The sequence below is a fragment of the Oncorhynchus clarkii genome, chromosome 29, assembly GCF_045791955.1.
Source record: "Oncorhynchus clarkii lewisi isolate Uvic-CL-2024 chromosome 29, UVic_Ocla_1.0, whole genome shotgun sequence".
In the NCBI taxonomy this organism is placed as follows: Eukaryota; Metazoa; Chordata; class Actinopteri; order Salmoniformes; family Salmonidae; genus Oncorhynchus; species Oncorhynchus clarkii.
In genome coordinates this window covers 13,809,715-13,831,702 of record NC_092175.1, presented here as the reverse complement: position 1 = coordinate 13,831,702, position 21,988 = coordinate 13,809,715, and the positions used below count along the sequence as shown (strand labels likewise).

Here is a 21,988-nt window from a genome sequence, read left to right as displayed (position 1 = left end):
TATGATCACTCTTAATAACATTCTGGAGTATATGGAAATTTCCATCATACAAACTGAGGCAGCAGACTTTGTGAAAATTAATATTTGTGTCATTCTCAAAACGTTTGGCCACGACTGTACATTCCATTGGAAGAGCATGGGCTCTCAATTTTTTTTTTTCGGTTAGTTTTTTTCTCACCATAATTTGCAAATAAATTCATAAAAAATCCTACAATGTGATATTCTGGATTTTTTTTCTCATTTTGTCTGTCATAGTTGAAGTGTATGCCGTCTGAGCCGGCAGCCTTGCCAGGGTTAACACGTTTAAATGTTTTACTCAAGTTGGCTGCGATGAAGGAGAGTCCACAGGTTTTGGTAGCGGGCTGTGTCGGTGGCACTGCATTGAGCGAACATGAAGTTGTTTAGTTTGTCTGGAAGCAAGACATTGTGGTCCGCGACGGGGCTGGTTTTCTTTTTGTTGAATTGCGACTCTACTTTGTCTCTATACTGACGCTTGTATGATTGCCTTGCGGAGGGAATAGCTACACTGTATTTGGTCATGTTTCCGGTCGCCTTGCCCAAATTAAAAGCAGTGGTTCGTGCTTTCAGTTTTGCGCGAATGCTGCCATCAATCCACAGTTACTGGTTGGGGAACATTTTAATTGTCGCCGTGAGTACAACATCACCGATACACTTGCTTATAAACTTGCTCACCGAATCAGCGTATACATCAATGTTGTTGTTCGATGTTATCCGGAACATATCCCAGTCCATGTGATCGAAGGAATCTTGAAGCGTGGAATCAGATTGGTCGGACCAGCGTTGAACAGACCTGAGCACGGGCGTTTCCTGTTTTAGTTTCTGTCTATAGGCTGGGAGCAACAAATGGAGTCGTGGTCAGATTTGCCGAAAGAAGGGCGCAGGAGGGCTTTGTATGATTCGCGGAAGTTTGAGTAACAGTGATCCAGAATTTTTCCAGCCCAGGTCGCTCATTCGATATGCTGATAAAATTTAGGGAGCCTTGTTTTCAGATTAGCCTCATTAAAATCCCCAGCTACAATAAATGCAGCCTCAGGATATGTGGTTTCCAGTTTACATAGAGTTCAATGAAGTTATTTCAGGGCCGTCGAGGTGTCTGCTTGGGGGGGGTGGGGGGGGGGGGGGGATGTACACGACTGTGATTATAATCGAAGAGAATTCTCTTGGTAGATAATGCGTTCGGCATTTGATTGTAAGGAATTCTATATTGTTCACCTAACTCCTATATAATTCTATGTTGTTCACCTAATTTCAGTGTATGTGAAAAAACAAGCAATGTGTAGAGAATCATAGTACCATCTAAATCGCTGTGAAATATATTTTCAATAACCGAAAGTAAGACTGAAAAGTGTGGGAGGGGATGGGGAGTAAATCCAGGAGGGGGGAAGAGTTGTTTGAATTCAGGTAAGTATTGTTGCAACTTGCCTAGCTTCCACAAGGGGCTGCGTGTAGACAACGGGCTCTATTCAATCCACATCTTGGAAGTTCCGCTTTAATATGGTAATTTAACAGCAACGTTCCCACTTTTGCAGAGATTACATTCCTGGTAAATGCTGCATATATCAATCAGCTCAATCGGAAATTACCTTTACATTTCTATTGCATAATCTGTAACACCTCACTCAGTTTTACAGATTGAACAGAGCACATAGTTCCTTTAGAAGGTACAGAATACGGTCAAGGGGATATTTGCCTCAGAGTGAATCCGAGATTCTCAGAATCTCTGGCAGATGACCAAATCTCATCAAAAGGAATGAAATAATTCCTGTTTGAAGATCATGCATGATAACTGTAGTGATGGTGACCAGTGACAAATAATGGTGAGCAGCACCCCCTTCTGGTTGAATACAGGAACAGCAAAATCAATGACAACTACCTCCCTCTAACATGGAGGAAGAGATGGAACTCAGAGGCTGTCCTACTGTAAATGGCACCCTATTGGCCAGGGCTGATAGGGGTCAGATCAAAAGTAGTGCACTATAGGTTCCATTTGGGACACAGGCAGACGGTTGGTAAAAGACAAACAAAACCCAGAAATCCAAAGACAAATTTATTGCATACTGCATGTTCTGTAAGAGCCTTTATAGCATATATAGAGAACATCAATGAACACATTAGAATGTATATAGATCTGTCTTCAAAGTTTACCAATCACAGAACAAAGTTGTACCCTGTGGATACCTTTAAATTATACAAAGTGCACAATTAAAGTTAATTCAATTCAGCTGCATCAACAACTGTTAAAACGGAACTGCCGAACTGTTTTCCTCTCACAGAAACAGTGGAGAGGACCACTGCATTAAGGATTTACATTCAGACACCTAAAGATATATGATTGTACTGTAAGGAGATACTTTGCTTAACATACTAAGTTGACGTCTCCATCAATCTAGCTGGTTCCAAAAGTGACCCATGCATTATACTGGAATGAAACAAGAATACAAACCATAGACCTTAAATACAAATTATTCTCCAAGCATATTTGGCACCATATTTGAGCATAGAATACAAGTACAACTTACAATACATTGTTTGTAATAATATGGAGGTAATATAGCATTTTGGCACAACACAAGAATAAGTATTTATGCAAAGGACTGATCGTTATGTGCACTATACTTACTGATAAACTTCCCGTTTCAAGCTAAAAAGCTGCAGGAACAATTCCTCCTATAATGAACATGGTCAGAATCTACAGAACCAAACCCTGTCTATAACCATCAGAGGACCAAACAACAACGTATTCACTGACTGAGGCCAAATACTACCCATTTAACAACCAAAGCACCCTTTCTCAGAGGAAAATTATATCAGTGGTCCTCAACCTCTGGTCCGAGGACCGGCACTGGTCTCTGGGATGCTGCTGACTGGTCCCTCAGATTGTTAGCTGACAACAACGTAGCCAGAAGTGCCTTCAAGGACCATAGCAGCTTGTCAGTTCTTGGTACAAGAGGGTCCATTGTTTTCTGGTCCCAGTGGCATATAAAAGGTTGAGAAACAGAATTAAATTACACAGAATTACTGCAGGAACCTTTAAAGGGTCATTTCGATGAATGTAAATATTGTGTTTTTTCCCACAGTTAACCCAGAAGAATAGGGTGCCATGGTTGGTATTATGTGGCAGAGCTTTTGTTGTTGCACCATAATATGGCAATTCAACTTTAAGGGGGTTTCCAGACCTGTCTTAAACCATCTCATAAAAACAAAAAGTAGGTATATAGATATCATTAATAATATATTCAACAATACTATGTTTATTAATAACAATATGTGTATAGTAACATCAATATATTGAATTGCTCAACATTATGATATTATATGTATAAATTATTATGAATATATATAGGCATCTGCTTGTGTTATACAGAAGCAGTGAGAGATATGACATAATAATAACGTTATCTTTATTTATACTCCTCCAAACGAATGCAAATCAATGCGTTCGCCATTGGTCTACAAGGTAAGACAATAACGAACTGCGATACTGAATATGAATTGAACCCTCCCATGCACAGAGAGGTTTCAACACAGGTCAAGACTGGTTTCAAAACAGGCCTGTGAAAACCCTGACGCAAGTCCAGAGGGGGAAGACTATTGGGGTAAATCAGCACCCCCTAGTGGACATGCATAGAACCTACCTATATTCAGATCTAAAGGATTTCCTCTGATTTAGCATTTTGGTCAGCGTCATTTGTGGGGCTTCATGAATAATAACACCACCTAGGCTAAGAGGATTCACTGTCACCCACAGGTTAATGGGATTTATGTAGAGTTACATCAAACATCAATTAATGATTTTCAACCACTATGGTCCAATGGAAAATTATACCATCACATTCACTTGTTTTCACTTCGAGGCTACATCCCTCATTATCCTTCCACTTTAACCTCTTCAACTAATGCTCAACTGTCTATGCTAAAATTTGCATTGATCGCCACACATTTGTTTTACACCGGAAACAAAGCTGAGAGAGCAGCAAAACTACATACAAATGTACCGTGCTGTAATATGGACAGAAAACAAGGAACACACCATTCCTTCAGTTCATTGAACCTGTATTAACCTCCATCTGTGGTGGGGCACAGTACTATGTGTTGAGATGTGAGCTACTGTACTGAGCATATCCTGGGGGGGAAAGCTCTTCCAGGTTGGTGTATTTACCAGTGACAGAAATACACTTGTCGTATGCCTCAGGCTTTGATTGGCAAGCTGCCTTATAACACCCTGATAACTCCACTGTATCTTCCACAGATGTACCGAACCACCAATCCCGTAACCCTCGACCCCTAAAGAGAAACAAGAAACGCAACACTAAGTATATGTAAAAAATATATGCCTGGATACAAGACATGCAGGCAATGTCCACCATCACAGGTGGTTTAACTCACTAACAAGTGTAACAACTAACAAGGAAGAGCCCTCCAGCAACTCAATGAAGGGAGAGAGAGCACTTCAACACGAACAGGCCAATAAAAGGTAGCAGGCATGCAATTTGCGCAAAAAGGCAAACAAATGCCCATATTCTTATTCATAACATAACTCCACGTTTGTCTATGCAAATGTACTCAACAATGGCATTGAGAAGCTCACGATATCCACAATCAAAATCACTCGCGTTGAGATCGGAAACAAGAAAAAAAATGTTAATACCCTGCTACGCCAAGACCAAGCTCTACTTCTACGATAAGCAGTGGGTCAGTTTTATACACTGACAGGGAAAACAGGGTTCATATCCCTCTTTTTTACTATCCTCTAAAGGCTACAAGTCACTCACTCCAAGGTCTTATGAAAAACAAAGAGAGAAAAAAGATGCCCTCCAACCGCAACATATCCCCAATTCAATACCACAGGTTCTGTCCTACTCAATATTGGGACTATATTCTGGAGTTACTTGTTTCTTCAGTTGCCTTTTCCATGGATTCAAATAATATAGAGCTAAAGTGGGGTTCAAGCACGATGAGGAACCAATATGTAGAGCTACAACAAAATTGCTCTGCAAAGGACCACCTTCTACAACAGTGCAAGGGCCTCCGGAGCTGGGCAAACTGGAGCGGCATGCAGCACACAGTAGCAAGCATGTCAGTCTCCCTACAACTGGAGGGGACTGAAATAGGCCAGAATGGATCCCAAATGGACCCAAAATGGTGACCAACAGCAGCCAAAATGGAGCCTGAATTGCCACAATGCTGCTTAGTTGCTTTGCACTTCCACTTCAAAGGTTGCATCTAAAGGCCTGTGAGATCCACAATGGCCTTGATGAAGATTATGTCGTCGCGGATGTAGGAGTTCTTGGCGTCAAGCTTTGAGAGCGGGCAGAACAGCGGGCAGCCGCTGGCGATGTTCATCTCGCTCACAGGCCTCTGGAAGGAGGAGGAAGTGATGTCAGGCCGGAAGGCGTCGATGATGTGCTCCCTGCTACTCTGGTCCAGCAGCATCAGAGTCACCTGGTGAGAGGTAGAGAAAGAAAGAGAGAGAGAGACAGAAAGTGTGAATTCCACATGAGCATGTCTGATTTATTCATCAGAAATCTTCATGCAAAATCTACATTTATTATACATTTAGATTTATAAATTACAAGATTGCTGTGAATTTCAGTATGTAAAAAAATCAGATCAAATCTGTGCATTTTATAAATGAGTTCACCGGTCCTTGCCTTCTGGTTAAAGGGCCATTTTAGCAGAGCATCACTCAGTCCTCTCATCACCACAAAGAAAAGAGAAAGGTGACTGCCACGCCCTGTCCCGTCCCCATTCAGGTAGATCCGCAGACACATCTTATAGCCGTATTTACTGGTGTAGAATGCTGTTGGGGAAAAATACATATTTTATAGCCATATTTATTGGTGTGGAAGGCTGAAAGAGGAAAATTGGGGTCGGAAACACAATAGACTACGTTGTGTGCTGTCCTCATGACTTGCACTACTACGGAACAATGTAGTCTCGAATTAGACTCAGTTTGTTCTGGCTTCAGTCTTGACTCGGACTGGAATAGCTCTGGTCTCACTTAAGCTGGTCTATAGCACTGGTTCTGGGAGATACCTGGTGAGAACATGGCGGGGGCTCGGCCAGCGATGGCGTCCTGTCTCTTCTTGGTGAAGTCAGAGATCCTCCAGACGAAGACGCCGTCGAATGTGGTGGCCGACATCTCTCTCAGCCTGCCCTCCATCTCCGCTACCGTCAGGTCCTTCAGTCCCACCGTCCTCTCCAGCTGCCGCACCTGAGACACACGCACGCGCGCACACACACACACAACAGTGTGCTAGCTTCTATGAATAAAAAAAAAAAACTCTGAATCTCCAGCTTTATACCCCATTATACAACGCGTGGTTTGGAATTCCTATTGTTAGAGCCCCTCCCACCCATGATATATGAGACAACATACACATGGCCACATTCATATAAAGTGGCATCGTTTAAGTCGTTACCTAGAAACCCCACTACCACTAGTCTTAGCACCTGTAATTCGTCATGGATGATTTTAAAGTTACTTTTGATTTGTTTTATCTACTAATGTTTAATGAATGGTGCCAACAAGAAGAGGAGGAGGATTTTAAAAGTAATTAAACAAGAAGAAGAGCAAGTGGACCAGCAACCTGAGCCTAGCGTTAACATCAGACATGTAGAAATCAGTAACATTAGCAGAAAAAGAGAGAAAATTAAGAAGCTAGCTACATCAAGACAGAACAACTGGGCAGTGGAGTGCTTTCTGGAATGGCTATCAGACAAGGGAATAAACATCGATCTGGCAACCGTTTCAAAACACGAGATGGGTAATATTCTCCGGAGTTTCTACGCCACCTACTGAATAAGGTGTGGTTTGATTTGCAGTTGCACTTTGGCCGAAAAGGCAATGAAGGAAATCGCAAACTGAAGCCAGACTAATTCGTAATAAAAGAAGACAAAAATGAAGAAACCAGGAACCACAAAAATCCAATGGAAAGAGACAGAGAGAATCGTTGTGCCTGCATGTATGAGAAACTAGGGGAATGAGCTCTGTCCCACGTAGAAATGTGCAATTCAGCATCAGAAATAAAGCTGTCGATGCTGTGATCATCTGAAAAACGATGTCATTGTGGTTTCTTTTCTGATCTGCCTCATCAATGTCTTTGCTACAATGTTTCAGCTCTGTATTCAGATCCATGGACAGCGCCCCCATAAAATGTTTCAAACTGGCATTCAATTTCCCTATGGATAGACCAGACGTGCACTGTTTTCAGAACCATGGACAGCGTCCGTAGAAACCAAAGTTCTGGAACTATCAACCAGCGCCTGGGTAGTTTTACTTTACATGGCAGTCAATATGAATAGAACTAACAACCAGAGAATGCCTAAAATGTCACTTGACAACCAGTGTTAGTGAATATAGCATCACGTATTGTTGAAAAATGTATGGTTTGGGTAATAATCTAGATTTTTAATGCTGGTAACCCATTGTATAAAAGCAATAATACACTCAAGGCCATGTGTTATGACATTTTTATCATGGCTGTGGTTTGTACGCCCCTCGGCTTTGCCTCGGGACTATGCTCATATCATTGCCATGATAAAAATGTAATAACACTTGGCCTCTCATTATTAATATTATTGCTTAAGTGAGTTATGCCATTGAATTTAAAGTGGCACTGCAGTCCCCTTTTCACCATATTTAACACCTGATTTACTTAACAAAAAGGCACATCTCAATAGGTGGTCCAGGTACAGTTGAAGTCAGAAGTTTACATACACTTAGGTTGGAGTCATTATAATTAGTTTTTCAACCACTCCACAAATTTCTTGTTAACAAACTATAGTTTTGGCAAGTCGGTTAGGACATCTACTCTGTGCATGACTCTGTGCATTCCAACAATTGTTCACAGACAGATTATTTCACAATTCCAGTGGGTCAGAAGTTTACATACACTAAGTTGACTGTGCCTTTAAACAGCTTGGAAAATTCCAGAAAATTATGTCATGACTTTAGAAGCTTCTGATAGGCTAATTGACATAATTTGAGTCAATTGGAGGTGTACCTGTGGATGTATTTCAACGCCTACCTTCAAACTCAGTGTCTCTTTGCTTGACATCATGGGAAAATCTAAAGAAATCTGCAAAGACCTCAGAAAAAACATTGTAGACCTCCACAAGTCTGGTTCATCCTTGGGGGCAATTTCCAAACGCCTGAAGGTACCACGTTCATCTGTACAAACAATAGTACGCAAGAATAAACACCATGGGACCACGCAGCCGTCATACCGCTCAGGAAGGAGACGCTTTCTGTCTCCTAGAGATTAACATACTTTGGTGCGAAAAGTGCAAATCAATCCCAGAACAACAACAAAGGACCTTGTGAAGATGCTGGAGGAAACAGGTACAAAAGTATCTATATCCACAGTAAAACGAGTCCTATATCGACATAACCTGAAAGGCCGCTCAGCAAGGAAGAAGCCACTGCTCCAAAACCGCCATAAAAAAAGCCAGACTACGGTTTGCACCTGATCATACTTTTTGGAGAAATGTCCTCTGGTCTGATGAAGCAAAAATAGAACTGTTTGGCCATAATGACCATCGTTATGTTTGGAGGAAAAAGGGGGAGCCTTGCAAGCCGAAGAACGCTATCCCAACCGTGAAGCACTGGGGTGGCAGCATCATGTTGTGGGGGTGCTTTGCTGCAGGAGGGACTGGTGCACTTCACAAAATACATGGCAAATGATGTGGATATATTGAAGCAACATCTCAAGACATCGGTCAGGAAGTTAAAGCTTGATTCCAAATGGGTCTTCTAAATGGACAATGAAACCAAGCATACTTCCGAAGTTGTGGCAAAATGGCTTAAGGAAAACAAAGTCAAGGTATTGGAGTAGCCATCACAAAGCACTGACCTCAATCCCATAGAAAATGTGTGGGCAAAACTGAAAAAGCGTGTGCGAGCAAGGAGGCCTACAAACCCGACTCAGTTACACCAGCTCTGTCAGGAGGAATGGGCCAAAATTCGCCCAACTTATTGTGGGAAGCTGGTGGAATGCTACCTGAAACGTTTGACCCAATTTAAAGGCAATGCTAACAAATACTAATTGAGTGTATATAAACTTCTGACCCACTGGGAATGTGCTGAAAGAAATAAAAGCTGAAATAAATCATTCTCTCTACTATTATTCTGACAATTCACATTCTTAAAATAAAGTGGTTATCCTAACTGACCTAAAACAGGGAATTTTTACTAGTATTAAATACCAGAAATTGTGAAAAACTGAGTTTAAATGTATTTGGCTAAGGTGTATGTAAACTTCTGACTTCAACTGTACATGTAAGTCATGACATAGTTCAAACACAAATGTTCTTAAATGCATTTTGATTGGACGATTGAGTAAATAGTCAAACTGAAATAGTCTCCTGTGGGTATTATATGTTGATTCTTCAAATACCCTGTTTTGCTCTTTATTTCTCCTCTTTGGTTCATCAAGTAAGGAGAAGGCTGATGACATCACAGATTCCAATCAGACCAACTCCTTGAATGCCCTACTGTTTGAGGTTTGCAGTTGTGTAAAAAACAAAATACCTATTTTTCTCAAAAAAACGTTTTACCCTAGTGTGTGTACTTTACTGTATTTATACTTGGGAAATCGCTTTTCAACAATAAAAGTAAAACAAATCGCTGGAGGACGTCTTTAAATGTTGGAAAGGGACTCTATAAAGCAAATGACAATTTAATCTCTGCTTCAGGGTCCTCATTCCTACCTTGTTGCTCAGGGCCTCAATCTTATCCTGGTCCAGTCGATGCTGTCTGTTACCTGCCTCCATGGTGGTGGTGAAGCGTTCTACCTCTCGGTTCAACACACACACCACATTCTCAAACGTCCCCACCTTCACCTCCAGGTCAGTGCACCTGCGTCCCAGCTCCGCCACCTTGGTCTTCTCACTGTGGAGCTGCAGCTCCAGGGCCGCCCCCACCGAGCTAGGCAGGGGGGTGAAGGAGGTGGACACGGTCAGGGTTGGGACCGGGACGGGAGGTGGAGGCAGAGGAAGAGCCGGGGTAGGAGGCCCCGGGAGACCTAAGGAGGAAGAGGAGAAGGTGACCCCCTGCACGGGAGGCCCGATCGAGGAGGTGCTGATCTGGGAGACGCGGACCTCCAGCTCCCTGAGGGAACGGTGGAGGTCCAGGAGCTTGTGTCCGGCTAGCTCCAGTCCCTGCGGCTGCAGGCCCTCCATGCTCACCTTCAGGGATACATAAGTAAACACTGAAAAAATAACCACTCCCTCAACAAAATAAAAAGGAGCTGATCGTAGACTAGGAGACAGAAGATACTGTGTATTTAAATACTGTATTCTCGACAAAGCTCATTCTAATACTTCTACTACTGTACATTGCATTTTAGTTACACTGTTTATACACACCAGATATTTATTTATATACTGTAATCTCGACATAGTTCACTCGAATATATCTATTGCGTACATACCATTTTTAGTATATCTTGGGGGAACACATCAGGTGTACATACATATAGATTTAATTTGGATTACTGTTAGTGTGCTATTTCATGTTAATTCAATTTGTTTTCCAATGTTTCTTGATTTACAATTTTTTATTTTAATTATTTGTCTACGTCATTGACATTTTACTGCATTGTTAGGAGCTAGTAACAAACATTCTGCTGCACCCGCTATAACATCTGCTAAACTGTGCACGCGACCAATAATAAACTTTGATTTGACGAGGCAAGTAAATGCTAAAGCTAATCTAAATGCTAACGCTAATGTAACTGCTAAGTAAATGCTAAAGCTAATCTAAATGCTAATGCGAACGTAACTGCAAAGTAAATGTTAAAGCTAATCTAAATGCTAACGCGAACGTAACTGCTAAGTAAATGCTAAAGCTAATCTAAATGCTAACGCGAACGTAACTGCTAAGTAAATGCTAAAGCTAATCTAAATGCTAACGCTAACGTAACTGCTAAGTAAATGCTAATGCCACCAACCATAATTTAGCGAAATAGGTGTGTACACTGCTATTCACCAAACAAAAAGGTGTACAAACAGCATTTCCGCTCCACTACATCCATGCTCACCCTCACCTTCATGCCCATAATGTAGTGTAGCAGCAGGTTGAGGTGCTCGTAAGCACAGGCCCTCTCGTGGTCGTGGATCCTCTCCTTCTCCACCTGCACAGAGAGTGGGGGAGAGGACAGCTGTTTTAACAGTAGCACCTTAACCAGGTATTAACTAAGAAATAACATGGTCAAATGGTAATTACACAGTAACAACCTTGTTTGTTTCATTAGGATTGGTTAAAACCATAGCTCTGAAAAGATAAAAAAGCTACTTACTGACATATCACACCCAACAACATGGAATCTGCACGGCGTTCTGAATTTGCTGCAGAACTTAATGTGGTCCACATACTTGGGGAAAAAGCCAAAGAAGAAAAAAAGACAATGATTTGACAAGTTCTACAGCCATTTCAAACATCATCCTTCTTAAAATAGTGTGGATTACTTTTCTCTCAATACTGTGCTTCCTTTTCTGTCATGCATTTTCCAAATGCATTCAGTCACAAGTTCCCAATGACAATATAAAATTGGCTATATTGTGTGTGTTGAAGATTTAAGAACTCACCTTCTCCCTGGGGATTTTCTTCTTGGCACAGCCTTCACAGATCATGGGGTACTTGGGGCAGATCTCGTCGTGGGCCTAAAAAGGACATGTTTTTGTATAGCTTCTTACACAAATTGATGCTAATACTGCTTGCAATCTTGACGCGATCATAAACCAGCCATTTGAGAGATTTAACAACCAACAGACGGATGGATGGGTGTTCTCTCAGAGCCTGCATTATTTCTCACCTTGATGTTTTTGAAATGAAATGGTTCCTTGCAGTACTTGCAGTTGAGGGTTCTCTCAGGGCACTCTCGCTCGTTGTGGCGTTCCTGTTCGTTGAAGCGGATCCGCTCTTTACAGGAAGGGCAGGGGATGATCATGAACTCACACTTCTCTTCGTGGCTCAACTGTAAGAGACCGAAAATAAAGTTAGGATTCACTTGGCTTTAGTATACGTTCATAACATTGTAACCAAGGATCTTCGGTCAAACTGATCGTGACAAAAGAGCAAAGCAAAACCCAGACATAAACTACAGTACTGAGATGCATTGCTTACAAGCATTTCTGGCACATTGGTGGTGCTCCTTCAATTATGCGTGTCTGTCTAAATGCATCGTCTGAACGATGAAAAGGTTGATAATCAGTCTAAAAAACAGGCAACTAACCTCGTATTCTTTAATATTGCCTTTCCAAGTGCAACCTTCGTTGATGCAGATAGCAGAGAGGTTTTCGACCTCTCTTCGAGCTGCGTTGTCAGGAAAAGCCTGCAGAAGTGAGAGCAAACAAAAATGGAGGCTTTTGCTGTTACAGTTAATCTGTCCTGTTTTCCAAACGCATCATTTATGATTGCGAGGTGTGTGTGTGTGTGTGTGTTTGTGAGATAGAGATAAGTGCACACGCTCCAAATAGCGTGGACGCACTGGCACTACCTTTGCATTATACAACACAAGGAGAAGCTACTGTACACACGGATAACACCAGCTAGACATTACTTCTGAATGACAGGGCTTTTATAAAACCAGTGTAAACAAGGTCCGATTCAAAAGTTGAATGACATCACCAGTATTTAAAGGATACATTTAGATCTCACTTTTTCTTTGGGACGATGAACTGACACTGGAATAAAAGACTGAAGAAGAAGCTCCTAGAGATTAACATCTTTTAAATACAGTGCATTTGAAAACCCCTTGATTTTTTCCCACATTTTGTTACGTTATAGTCTTATTCTAAAATGTATTAAATTGTTTTTTTCCCCCTCATCAATCAACAAACAATACCACATAATGACAAAGCAAAAACTGTAAGATATTTTTGCACATTTAATTTTTTTTTTTTACTGAAATATCACATTTACATAAGTATTCAGACCCTTACTCAGTACTTTGTTGAAGCACCGTTTGGCAGCGATTACAGCCTCGAGTCTTCTTGAGTATGACGCTACAAGCTTGGCACACCTGTATTTGGGGAGTTTCTCCCATTCTTCTCTGCAGATTCTCTCAAGCTCTGTCAGGTAGGGTGGGGAGTGTCGCTGCACAGCTATTTTAAGGTCTCTCCAGAGATGTCTGATCAGGGTCAAGTCCGGGTTCTGGCTGGGCCACTAAAGGACATGCTGAGACTTATCCCGAAGCCACTCCTGCGTTGTCTTGGCTGTGTGTTTAGGGTCATTGTCCTGTTGGAAGGTGAACCTTTGTCCCAGTCTGAGGTCCTGAGCTCTCTGGAGCAGGTTTTCATCAAGAATCTCTTGGTACTTTGCTCCGTTCATCTTTCCCTCAATCCTGTTTAGTCTCTCAGTCCCTGCCGCTGAAAGAAATCCCCACAACATGATGCTGCCGTATGCTTCACCGTAGGGATGGTGCCAGGTTTCCTCCAGACGTGATGCTTGGCATTCAGGCCAAAGAGTTCAATCTGTTTCATCAGACCAGACAATCTTGTATCTCATGGTCTGAGTCTTTAGGTGCCTTTTGGCAAACTACAAGCGGGCTGTCATGTGCCTTTTACTGAGGAGTGGCTTCCGTCTGGCCACTCTACCACAAAGGCCTGATTGGTGGTTGTCCTTCTGGAAGGTCACCCCTTCTCTACAGAGGAGCTCTGGAGCTCTGTCAGAGTGACCATCAGGTTCTTGGTCACCTCCCTGAGGCCCTTCGATTGCTTAGTTTGGCTGGGTGGCCAGCTCTAGGAAGAGTCTTGGTTGTTCCAAGCGTATTCCATTTAAGAATGATGGAGGCCACTGTGCTCTTTGGGACCTTCAATGCTGTAGACATTTTTTAGTACCCTTCCCCAGATCTGTGCCTCGACACAATCCTGTCTCGGAGCTCTACAGACAATTTGTTCGACCTCATGGGTTGGTTTTTGCTCTGACATGTACTGTCAACTGTGGGACCTTATATTGACGTGTGTGTGCCTTTCCAAATCATGTCCAATCAATCGAATTTACCTCAGGTGGACTCCAATCAAGTTGTAGAAACATCTCAAGGATGATCAATGGAAACGGGATGCACCAGAGCTCAATTTCAAGTCTCATAGCAAAGGGTCTGAATACTTATGAAAATAATGTATTTCTGTTTTTTATTTTTAATATATTGGTAAACAATTCTAAAAACCTGTTTTCACTTTTTCAATTATCGGGTGGTGTGTGTGGATTGATTAGGATTTTTTATTTCTTTTTTACATCCATTGTAGAATACGGTTGTAACGTAACAAAATGTGGAAAAAGCCAAGGGGCCTGAATACCTTCCTAATGCACTGTATGTATTCAAGAGCAAGTGTGCCTAGATGTTCACAAAGACCAACATTGTAGACACTTACACAGCCTTGTTTTAGAATTGACGTGGGCTCTTCAAAAATGTCCTCTTTGATACAAGCATTGCATTTCTGAGGTCCATCTCTGCAATGGGAATATGTTGTCAACAAACAGTACAAAAGAACAGTAGTGTGTCATATTGTCAAATGTGTAATATACACTGAGTGTACAAAACACTCCTTACATTGAGTTGCACCCCGCCCCCCTCTTTTGCCCTCAGAACATCCTCAATTCGTCGGGGCATGGATTCTACAAGGTGTCGAAAGCATTCCACAGGGATGCTGGCCCATGTTGACTCCAATGCTTCCCACAATTGTGTCAAGTTGGCTGGATGCAGTGGTGGAAAAAGTACCCAATTGTCATACTTGAGTAAAAGTAAAGATACCTTAATAAAAAATGACTCACCGAGTAAAATACAACTTGAGTAAAAGTCTAAAAGTATTTGGTTTTACATATACTTAAGTATCAAAAGTAAATTGAATTGCTAAAATATACTTAAGCATTAAAAGTAAGTAAAAAATTATTTCAAATTCCTTATATTAAGCAAACCAGATGTCACCATTACATTTTTTTTAAATGTACGGATAGCCAGGGGCACACTCCAACATCATTTACAAACGAAGCATTTGTGTTTAGTGAGTCTGCCAGATCAGAGGCAGTAGGGATGATAAGAGATGTTCTCTTGATAAGTGTGTGAATTGGACCATTTTCCTGTCCTGCTAAGCATTCAAAATGTAACTAGTACTTTTGGGTGTCAGGGAACATGTATGGAGTAAAAAGTACATAATCGTCTTTAGGAATGTAGTGAAGTAAAAGTTGTCCAAAATATAAATAGTAAAGTAAAGTACAGATACCCTAAAAAAATACTTAAGTAGTACTTTAAAGTATTTTACTTAACTACTTTACACCACTGGCTGGATATCCTTTGGGTAGTGGACCCTTATTGATACAGGAAACTGTAATGAGTGAAAAACTCAGCAGCGTTGCAGTTCTTGACACAAACCGGTGCACCTGGCACCTACTACCATACCCCGTTCAAAGGCACTTAAATATATTGTCTTGCCCATTCATCTTCTGAATGCCACACATACACAATCCATGTCTCAAGGCCTAAAAATCCTTATTTAACCCATCTCCTCCCCTTCATCTACACTGATTAAAGTGGATTTAACAAGTGACATCATTAAGGCATCATAGGTTTCACCTGGATTCACCTGGTCAGTCTATGTCATGGAAAGAGCAGGTGTCCTTAATGTTTTGTACAATCAGTGTATTCATCAAGCATCATATGTTGGGGGGCATTTCAATAGTCTAAAGTTTTACCAGACCAGCACATACACATTACAGGGAAAGGAGACAAAGACGATTGTATACAATTGAGTTACACTCTTTGAACTCCTACCTGACAGTCATATTGAAGCAGTAGGAACAGAAGCGGTGTCCACACTGGGCTTGGAAGGGCCTCCGCAGCAGGTTGTGACAGCAGTTACACAGGTGCTTATCCTCCAGCTTATTGGCCAGGATCTTCTTGGGGAAGCCGGGTTTGTTGCTCTCCATGGACGATGGAGGGGATGGTTCTTGCGTGGCCATGTTTCACTCAGTACACCTCAGACCTGGCAACAACAATGTCACAGAGTCCAAATAAATATGAAAACACTACTATGAGGTATTGACATGACAAGGCAGGTTTTTCTATGTGTTGATGACATGATAAAGCTAGAATGATCAGTGTGCGCAGGTCTCCATTTGCCATCTTCTTCTGAGTCTCTTTTTGAAATCACACAATAATACTGGTTAATAAAGGTGCAGAAGGTACACTACATACTGATTTTTCTTGATATGACACTAGGGTCATTCCACCAATTCAGTGCCTTTTGAGAAGCATAACTTTGTCCATTTGTTTTGTAAAAAATACATTTTCCCATCAAGGGGTTAAAGAAAAAAAAACTATAGTAAGTGACATTAAGTGCCGAAAAAAATAACAGGGTTGACTGTAACAGGTTTGACAAATTAATCTAAATAAGACATAAATCCCCTTGTGACAGGGGTAACGGAAGCATGTTGTGTGCAATAGAGAGGGGAAATAGAATGCAAGCTTCACAAACGATTGATTGTTAAAACATTTATAGCCTAGTTGGAGTGCCCTATTTGATTTCTCAAAAAACAATCCTTTATCTGATCGTCCCTGTTTTGCACCACTTTTTGGTTTGCTTCCTGTCTTTAAAGTGTGGGTAATTATTTTGTTTGCCTGTTCTTGGGAACATTTTGTGGGTGCTCATGGTAGGTCTTTTAGGTCCCAGATGTTGTTGTTAGTCAACTTCAGTGGATACCCACATGAGTCTATTAGAACTCCTCCTAAAACCCTACCTTTTCTGTTTTGGTTGTTGTCAGTGACTCTGTTGATAGTTCCTCCTTCTGTTTGAGTGACAATTTTTCATTTTCTTGCTGGGGAACGTAACACCACAAAATACTAGAAAATGGCCAATATGAGTAGAACCATCTAACCTGCTTTTACACTATGATTTGACTATTAGATGTTCAATGTTTTTATGAAAAACCAATTTAAAAAGGAATAGTTCTACCATATTATAACGAGCAGTTCACGTAACTGGGTTAACCTTAAAATGAGACAGGAGTAAATGAATCACATGATAAATAATACTCTTCAGAAACGACTCAAAGCAACAAAATAACCAGGGCTTTACTGATGATGGTGAAAACTTGGGAGTTGGGATTCAAATCGTCCTAGAAGGTGCAGAGGGTGTATGGAGAGACATGTCAAAATGCTGAGATTGTATTGAATTCTTCATGAGGTCTATATTAAATGGCACTTCATTTAATATAACATGCTTTTAAAATTCAAGAATTGTGCACAAGTTCTACTTAAAATATCAAAGGGATGCAAAATGTACTCTTTTTGTGGAAAGACCCACTAATATAATACTACTTCAGTTATGTCAGAGAGAGACAATTGGGCAGATCTGGTTACAAACGCGAGCCAATATTGCTTGTTTAAATGGTGGCATTATAGCCAAATAACTGCAAGGTATGGCATCTAGCCTAATCCTTTGACATTCCAAAAAGCTTGTCATTGTTGCACTAGAAAATATAGAAAAAAATAATTTTAACACCCATTTGAAACATTACGGTACAACTGACACACGACGATCCATCACATGGTATGCTTGTACTAGTACATGCACCGTGCATTAAGACAGTCACTGACACTATCAACTTCAATGCAGCTAGCCAGGCCTATAGAGAGAGATGGCATAAGGCCCGTCTCCCTTTGTTTACATTTCGAGTCAGCAGTCATAGCGCCATGTCGCTCGAGCTACATTCGTGTCGGGAACAGTCGATCTTCATGTCACGCACAAACGAAATGCTCGGCGTAGTCAGACAATCCGAATGATGCTTACAAATCGTAAATCCATTGTTGTCGCCCTCCGCTTTCCCCTGTTGTCGTTGCTATAGCTATCAGCATCTTTAGCTGGAAGCGGTACCCTACACGTCTAACCGCCACGCCCCTTTAAAAAGCAGGTGCACAAACCAGTTTGATGTCGAAAAGGTTTCCTATTGAAAATGGACGAAGGGCAATTACATGACATTTACCAGCGTTTTAAACCCTCATCGCTTGCAGGGGTAGTAGAATGCTCCTTCTCGTCGCAGCCCCGCGGGCGTTAAATGTACAAATGTTGCATGTGACTCTGCAGAAGAATGATTCAGTTTTCTTTAACGTTAACGACATAATACATATGGTACGGAGAAGCTAGCTAGGGCTGTTATTGTTCAACTTCGCCATTGCACTGTGCTGTGTGGGTGTTACGTCATGTGCAGACTGAACATGGGTTGACCAATGATGTGTAGGCTACATATAAATCATTAGGATTGACTTGACAGCCAGACCAAACGTGAGCCTGTATAGGGGGGTGCATTCCTAACCGTATTCCTTTTCTAAAAGCTTCATATTAGACTAAAATACATTCATACAAAAAAAATATAGAGATGGATCAATTCTACAGTTATAGATTTGCATAATTATATATGTTATACATTTTATAACTCTTGACTATTATTTCTACCAAATTCCAGTATAGTTACTATATAAGCATACCTCATGAGATACAGTTCCTCAAGTCAGCATTTGAGGTAGCTATAAATTGTAGGCCTAGCAACTGCTACCGCAACTGGTAAAAGAAAAACATTCAAAGTAATAGATCAACGGGACTATCTTCATAAGTGAAACATAACCTGTATCAAGGTTGTGTGAGGTGTTTCCCTGGTAAGTCAACAGTGCTCTGTGTATTCAGAGGTATGGACACTGAAAGAGGATGCAAATATTTCATTCACTTGACACTGTCAAAAAGTACTAAGTCAATATGAAGCAAGTCTATAGTTTGCTCTGTGGGAAGGTTGAATGGCCGCACTCAAGGTTAATTAGCAGTTAACCCACTGTTCCCCGGGCGCCGATGACGTGGATGTCGATTAAAGCACCCCCCGCACCTCTCTGATTCAGAGGGGTTGTGTTAAATGCGGAAAACATTTCAGTTGAATGCATTCAGTTTTACAAATGACTAGGTATCCCCCTTTCCCTGCTTTGCCTGAATGCAAATGCTACTCAAAGTAGGGGACCATTGTTGGTGAGGGAGCCAACTATCACTATTGAGATGCACCCCATCCTCCTATGCATCTGTGCCACTCCAGTAGAAAGGGGAGTAGTAGGGTCACTGACAGGACAGAGGTCCGTATCTGGGCTTTCACTCTGACAAAGATTTAAAAAGGAAATTAGGAGAGAAGTAATGAGAGAAACCACTAGCAAAAACAAACAAAAAACATTAATAAATGAGAATTAGCAACATCTGCTGGTTCGGAGATGCTACGCCTCGACACATGGCATTGCACTATTATGTTAAATCCTTAAGTGCTTATTGAAAATGCAAGCTATTCACCGAGTTATTAGCGGCATTTAGGCATGTTGAATGACAGTTTGAGATTAAAAATGAAGCAAGAACTATAAATATTGTATTGGCAATGCATCTGTAACAAAAGGGAACATGAACAGCAGGCATTACATTTGTCTTTAGAAAAACATTGAAATAGATGGGTCCTTGGGACCTACTCATACCTGAAAAAATCACATTAATATTGACAATGTTCAGATACAGTACTACACATAGGCTAAAGCTTATGGCTTGTCTTCACTAAGGGTTGCATCTTGACTTCAAATCTGCACACTAATCGCTAATTTAAATGACAATCTTCCATTGACCTCCAGGCATGATTTAAGCGAAATTCTGAGTTATTAGCCGCATGAGTTTGAAGTTAGGATGCGGACCAAACTAGCTACATTTGCTGAAATGTCTCGATTACTCTGGCACGCAATCAGATACAAAATAATGGGTTTTGTCCTGAGTAGAGAGAGAAGGAAGATACTGCTATTGCGCAGAGAGAGAAGGAAGATACTGCTATTGCACAATTAAGAAATGCTCTCTTTTCCAAAGTGTCCGTCTGTTATTTGGCAACAGATTGCAGATCAAATCTGCAGTGTTTTCACCAGAGTTTTAAGAGGGAACTGCTTCGGTCCAGCGACGCGATCAGTATCTCTTCAAGTAGCTTTCTGAGATTTCACTGTATCTGGTTTTGTTGGATTATAGACAGATTAAATACATATAATTTGATAACAATAGAATGCAATAGAGGCTGATGAGCGAAGAACACTCCCACAATGGACTCTTGACAATCCCCAACAAGATCATTATACTATTCACCCATTATGTAACCAAATGGAGAATGGTCACACAAAAAATATGATATTGTGAAAGCAGAGCTATTGTCCAACTTAATTAAAAGTTGTTGGCTCAGTGACAGAGCTGACTGCATGGCATGTTTGAGCAGTTTCATTGAGAGTGGCGAGGTGACAATGACAGTATTTACAGTGCCTTCAGATAGTGTTCACACAACTTGACTTCCCACATTTTATTGTGCTACAGCCTGAATTTAAATTCTATTTAATTGAGATTGTGTCACTGACCTACACACATCATGTAAAAGTGGATTTTTTAAATTATTATTTTTTACAAATTTGTTAAAAATGAAAAGCTGAAATGTCTTGTGTCAAGTATTCAATGCCTTCATTATGGCAAGCCTTAAGTTCAGGAGTAAAAATGTGCTTAACAAGTCACATAATAAGTTGCATGGACTCACTGTGTGCAATAATAGTTTTTAACATAATGTTTTTAATGACTACATCATCTCTGTACCCCACACATACAATTATCTGTTAGGTCCGTAAGTCGAGCAGTGAATTTCATACAGATTCAACCACAAAGACCAGGGAGGTTTTCCAATGCCTCATAAAGAAGGGCACCTATTGGTAGATGGGTAAATGCGGCACGGTGTTGTTATTAAGTGCACATTGTATCAATACACCCAGTCACTACAAAGGTAAGCATCCTTCCTAACTCAGTTGCCAGAGAGGAAGGAAACCACTCAGGGATTTCACCATGAGGACAATGGTGACTTTAAAAAGAGTTAGCATTTAATGCCTGTGATAGGAGTGTTGGATTCTGGGTGAAACTTTGAACATTGTTATACTGAGAAGTATAGGAACATTAGTGGCAAGGCGACTAACCTTTTCTAGCTTGAAAAGGTTTGTCGACAACTCCCCATAGATTTCTGCATTGAAGTCGGCCTGTGATCTGTGTTGCACAACGTGTCTGAAACAAAATATGCTCTGAATTAGCCTTCATGTCTGAATCCAGGTGAATTCAGTTTCAGCTCATTCCCATGGCATGATGCAAATGAAAGACGACAAACGCAAAGGTCCATTTTACTTTATCCCGTCATTAGGATACATTTACGTATTAAGTATTGTAAAATAGTGCTTAAACTTAAAACCGAAAGCAATTAACATTTAAGTAGTATGGATTTTTAACACAAGTGGATTTTTACAATTTTCTATGGGAAATGTTTGGGAAAATGACATCAAAACCCACGTATTACACATATTCATAACATGATATAGAATGACAGAGATTCTTGACTGACCAAGTCATTCTTTGGGTTTTCCAACTGTTTGTTAAGATACATTTCAGATTTATCATGCATTATAACGCCATCTACTGTATAGCAGGGCTAATATGGCTGGATTCTTATTGGATTGCAATTGTTAATATGTTAACTAATTCCCATTGCTGCACTGTTATCTCAGACAAAGCTCTAGTGGCAGCTCTTACTTGGTGCGTGCATAGTCCCCTACGGAACCCAACAAGTTCAACTGCTTCTCAAGAACCACAATCTTGAAGTCCATGTAACACGAGGACAAGACAAGGACACTTACTCTGCAAAGACAAAACAAAAACGTCACACACCCATATGAGGGCTGGAATCCCCAGGAACACTTTGGCTTTCAATAAGTAACAAGTTTTTACAATTCAACTCCCATTGTTGAATCATCTCCCACATGACACAAACACACAATCCCACAACCAAGTTAACACCCAGGCCGGGACAAAACGGCCAGGTCACTTGCCTTGTTTCGACATGCCCAGCGACAAGTGAAATGATTAGGGAAATTACTTGTCAGGTGACTTCGAC

General features: G+C 41.0%; 1 protein-coding gene across 2 annotated transcripts; it reads right to left on the bottom strand.

The window, feature by feature from the left end:
• Positions 1 to 2,055: 2,055 nt before the first annotated feature.
• Positions 2,056 to 18,171, bottom strand: LOC139388339 (TNF receptor-associated factor 2-like). Of its 2 annotated transcripts, none has more exons than XM_071134951.1 (12): positions 18,005 to 18,171; positions 15,795 to 16,005; positions 14,398 to 14,476; positions 12,258 to 12,356; positions 11,838 to 11,999; positions 11,611 to 11,685; positions 11,322 to 11,396; positions 11,070 to 11,156; positions 9,733 to 10,209; positions 6,058 to 6,235; positions 5,673 to 5,821; positions 2,056 to 5,463 (listed from the first exon to the last, which is right to left on the bottom strand). In XM_071134951.1, exons 2-12 carry the CDS (start codon positions 15,980 to 15,982, stop codon positions 5,245 to 5,247), a joined length of 1,788 nt encoding a protein of 595 aa, XP_070991052.1. In that variant the 5' UTR covers positions 15,983 to 16,005; positions 18,005 to 18,171; the 3' UTR covers positions 2,056 to 5,244. The 2 variants fall into 2 exon arrangements, with proteins under 2 accessions (XP_070991052.1, XP_070991053.1); XM_071134952.1 differs by lacking the exon at positions 18,005 to 18,171 and adding an exon at positions 17,812 to 17,892.
• Positions 18,172 to 21,988: the final 3,817 nt, after the last annotated feature.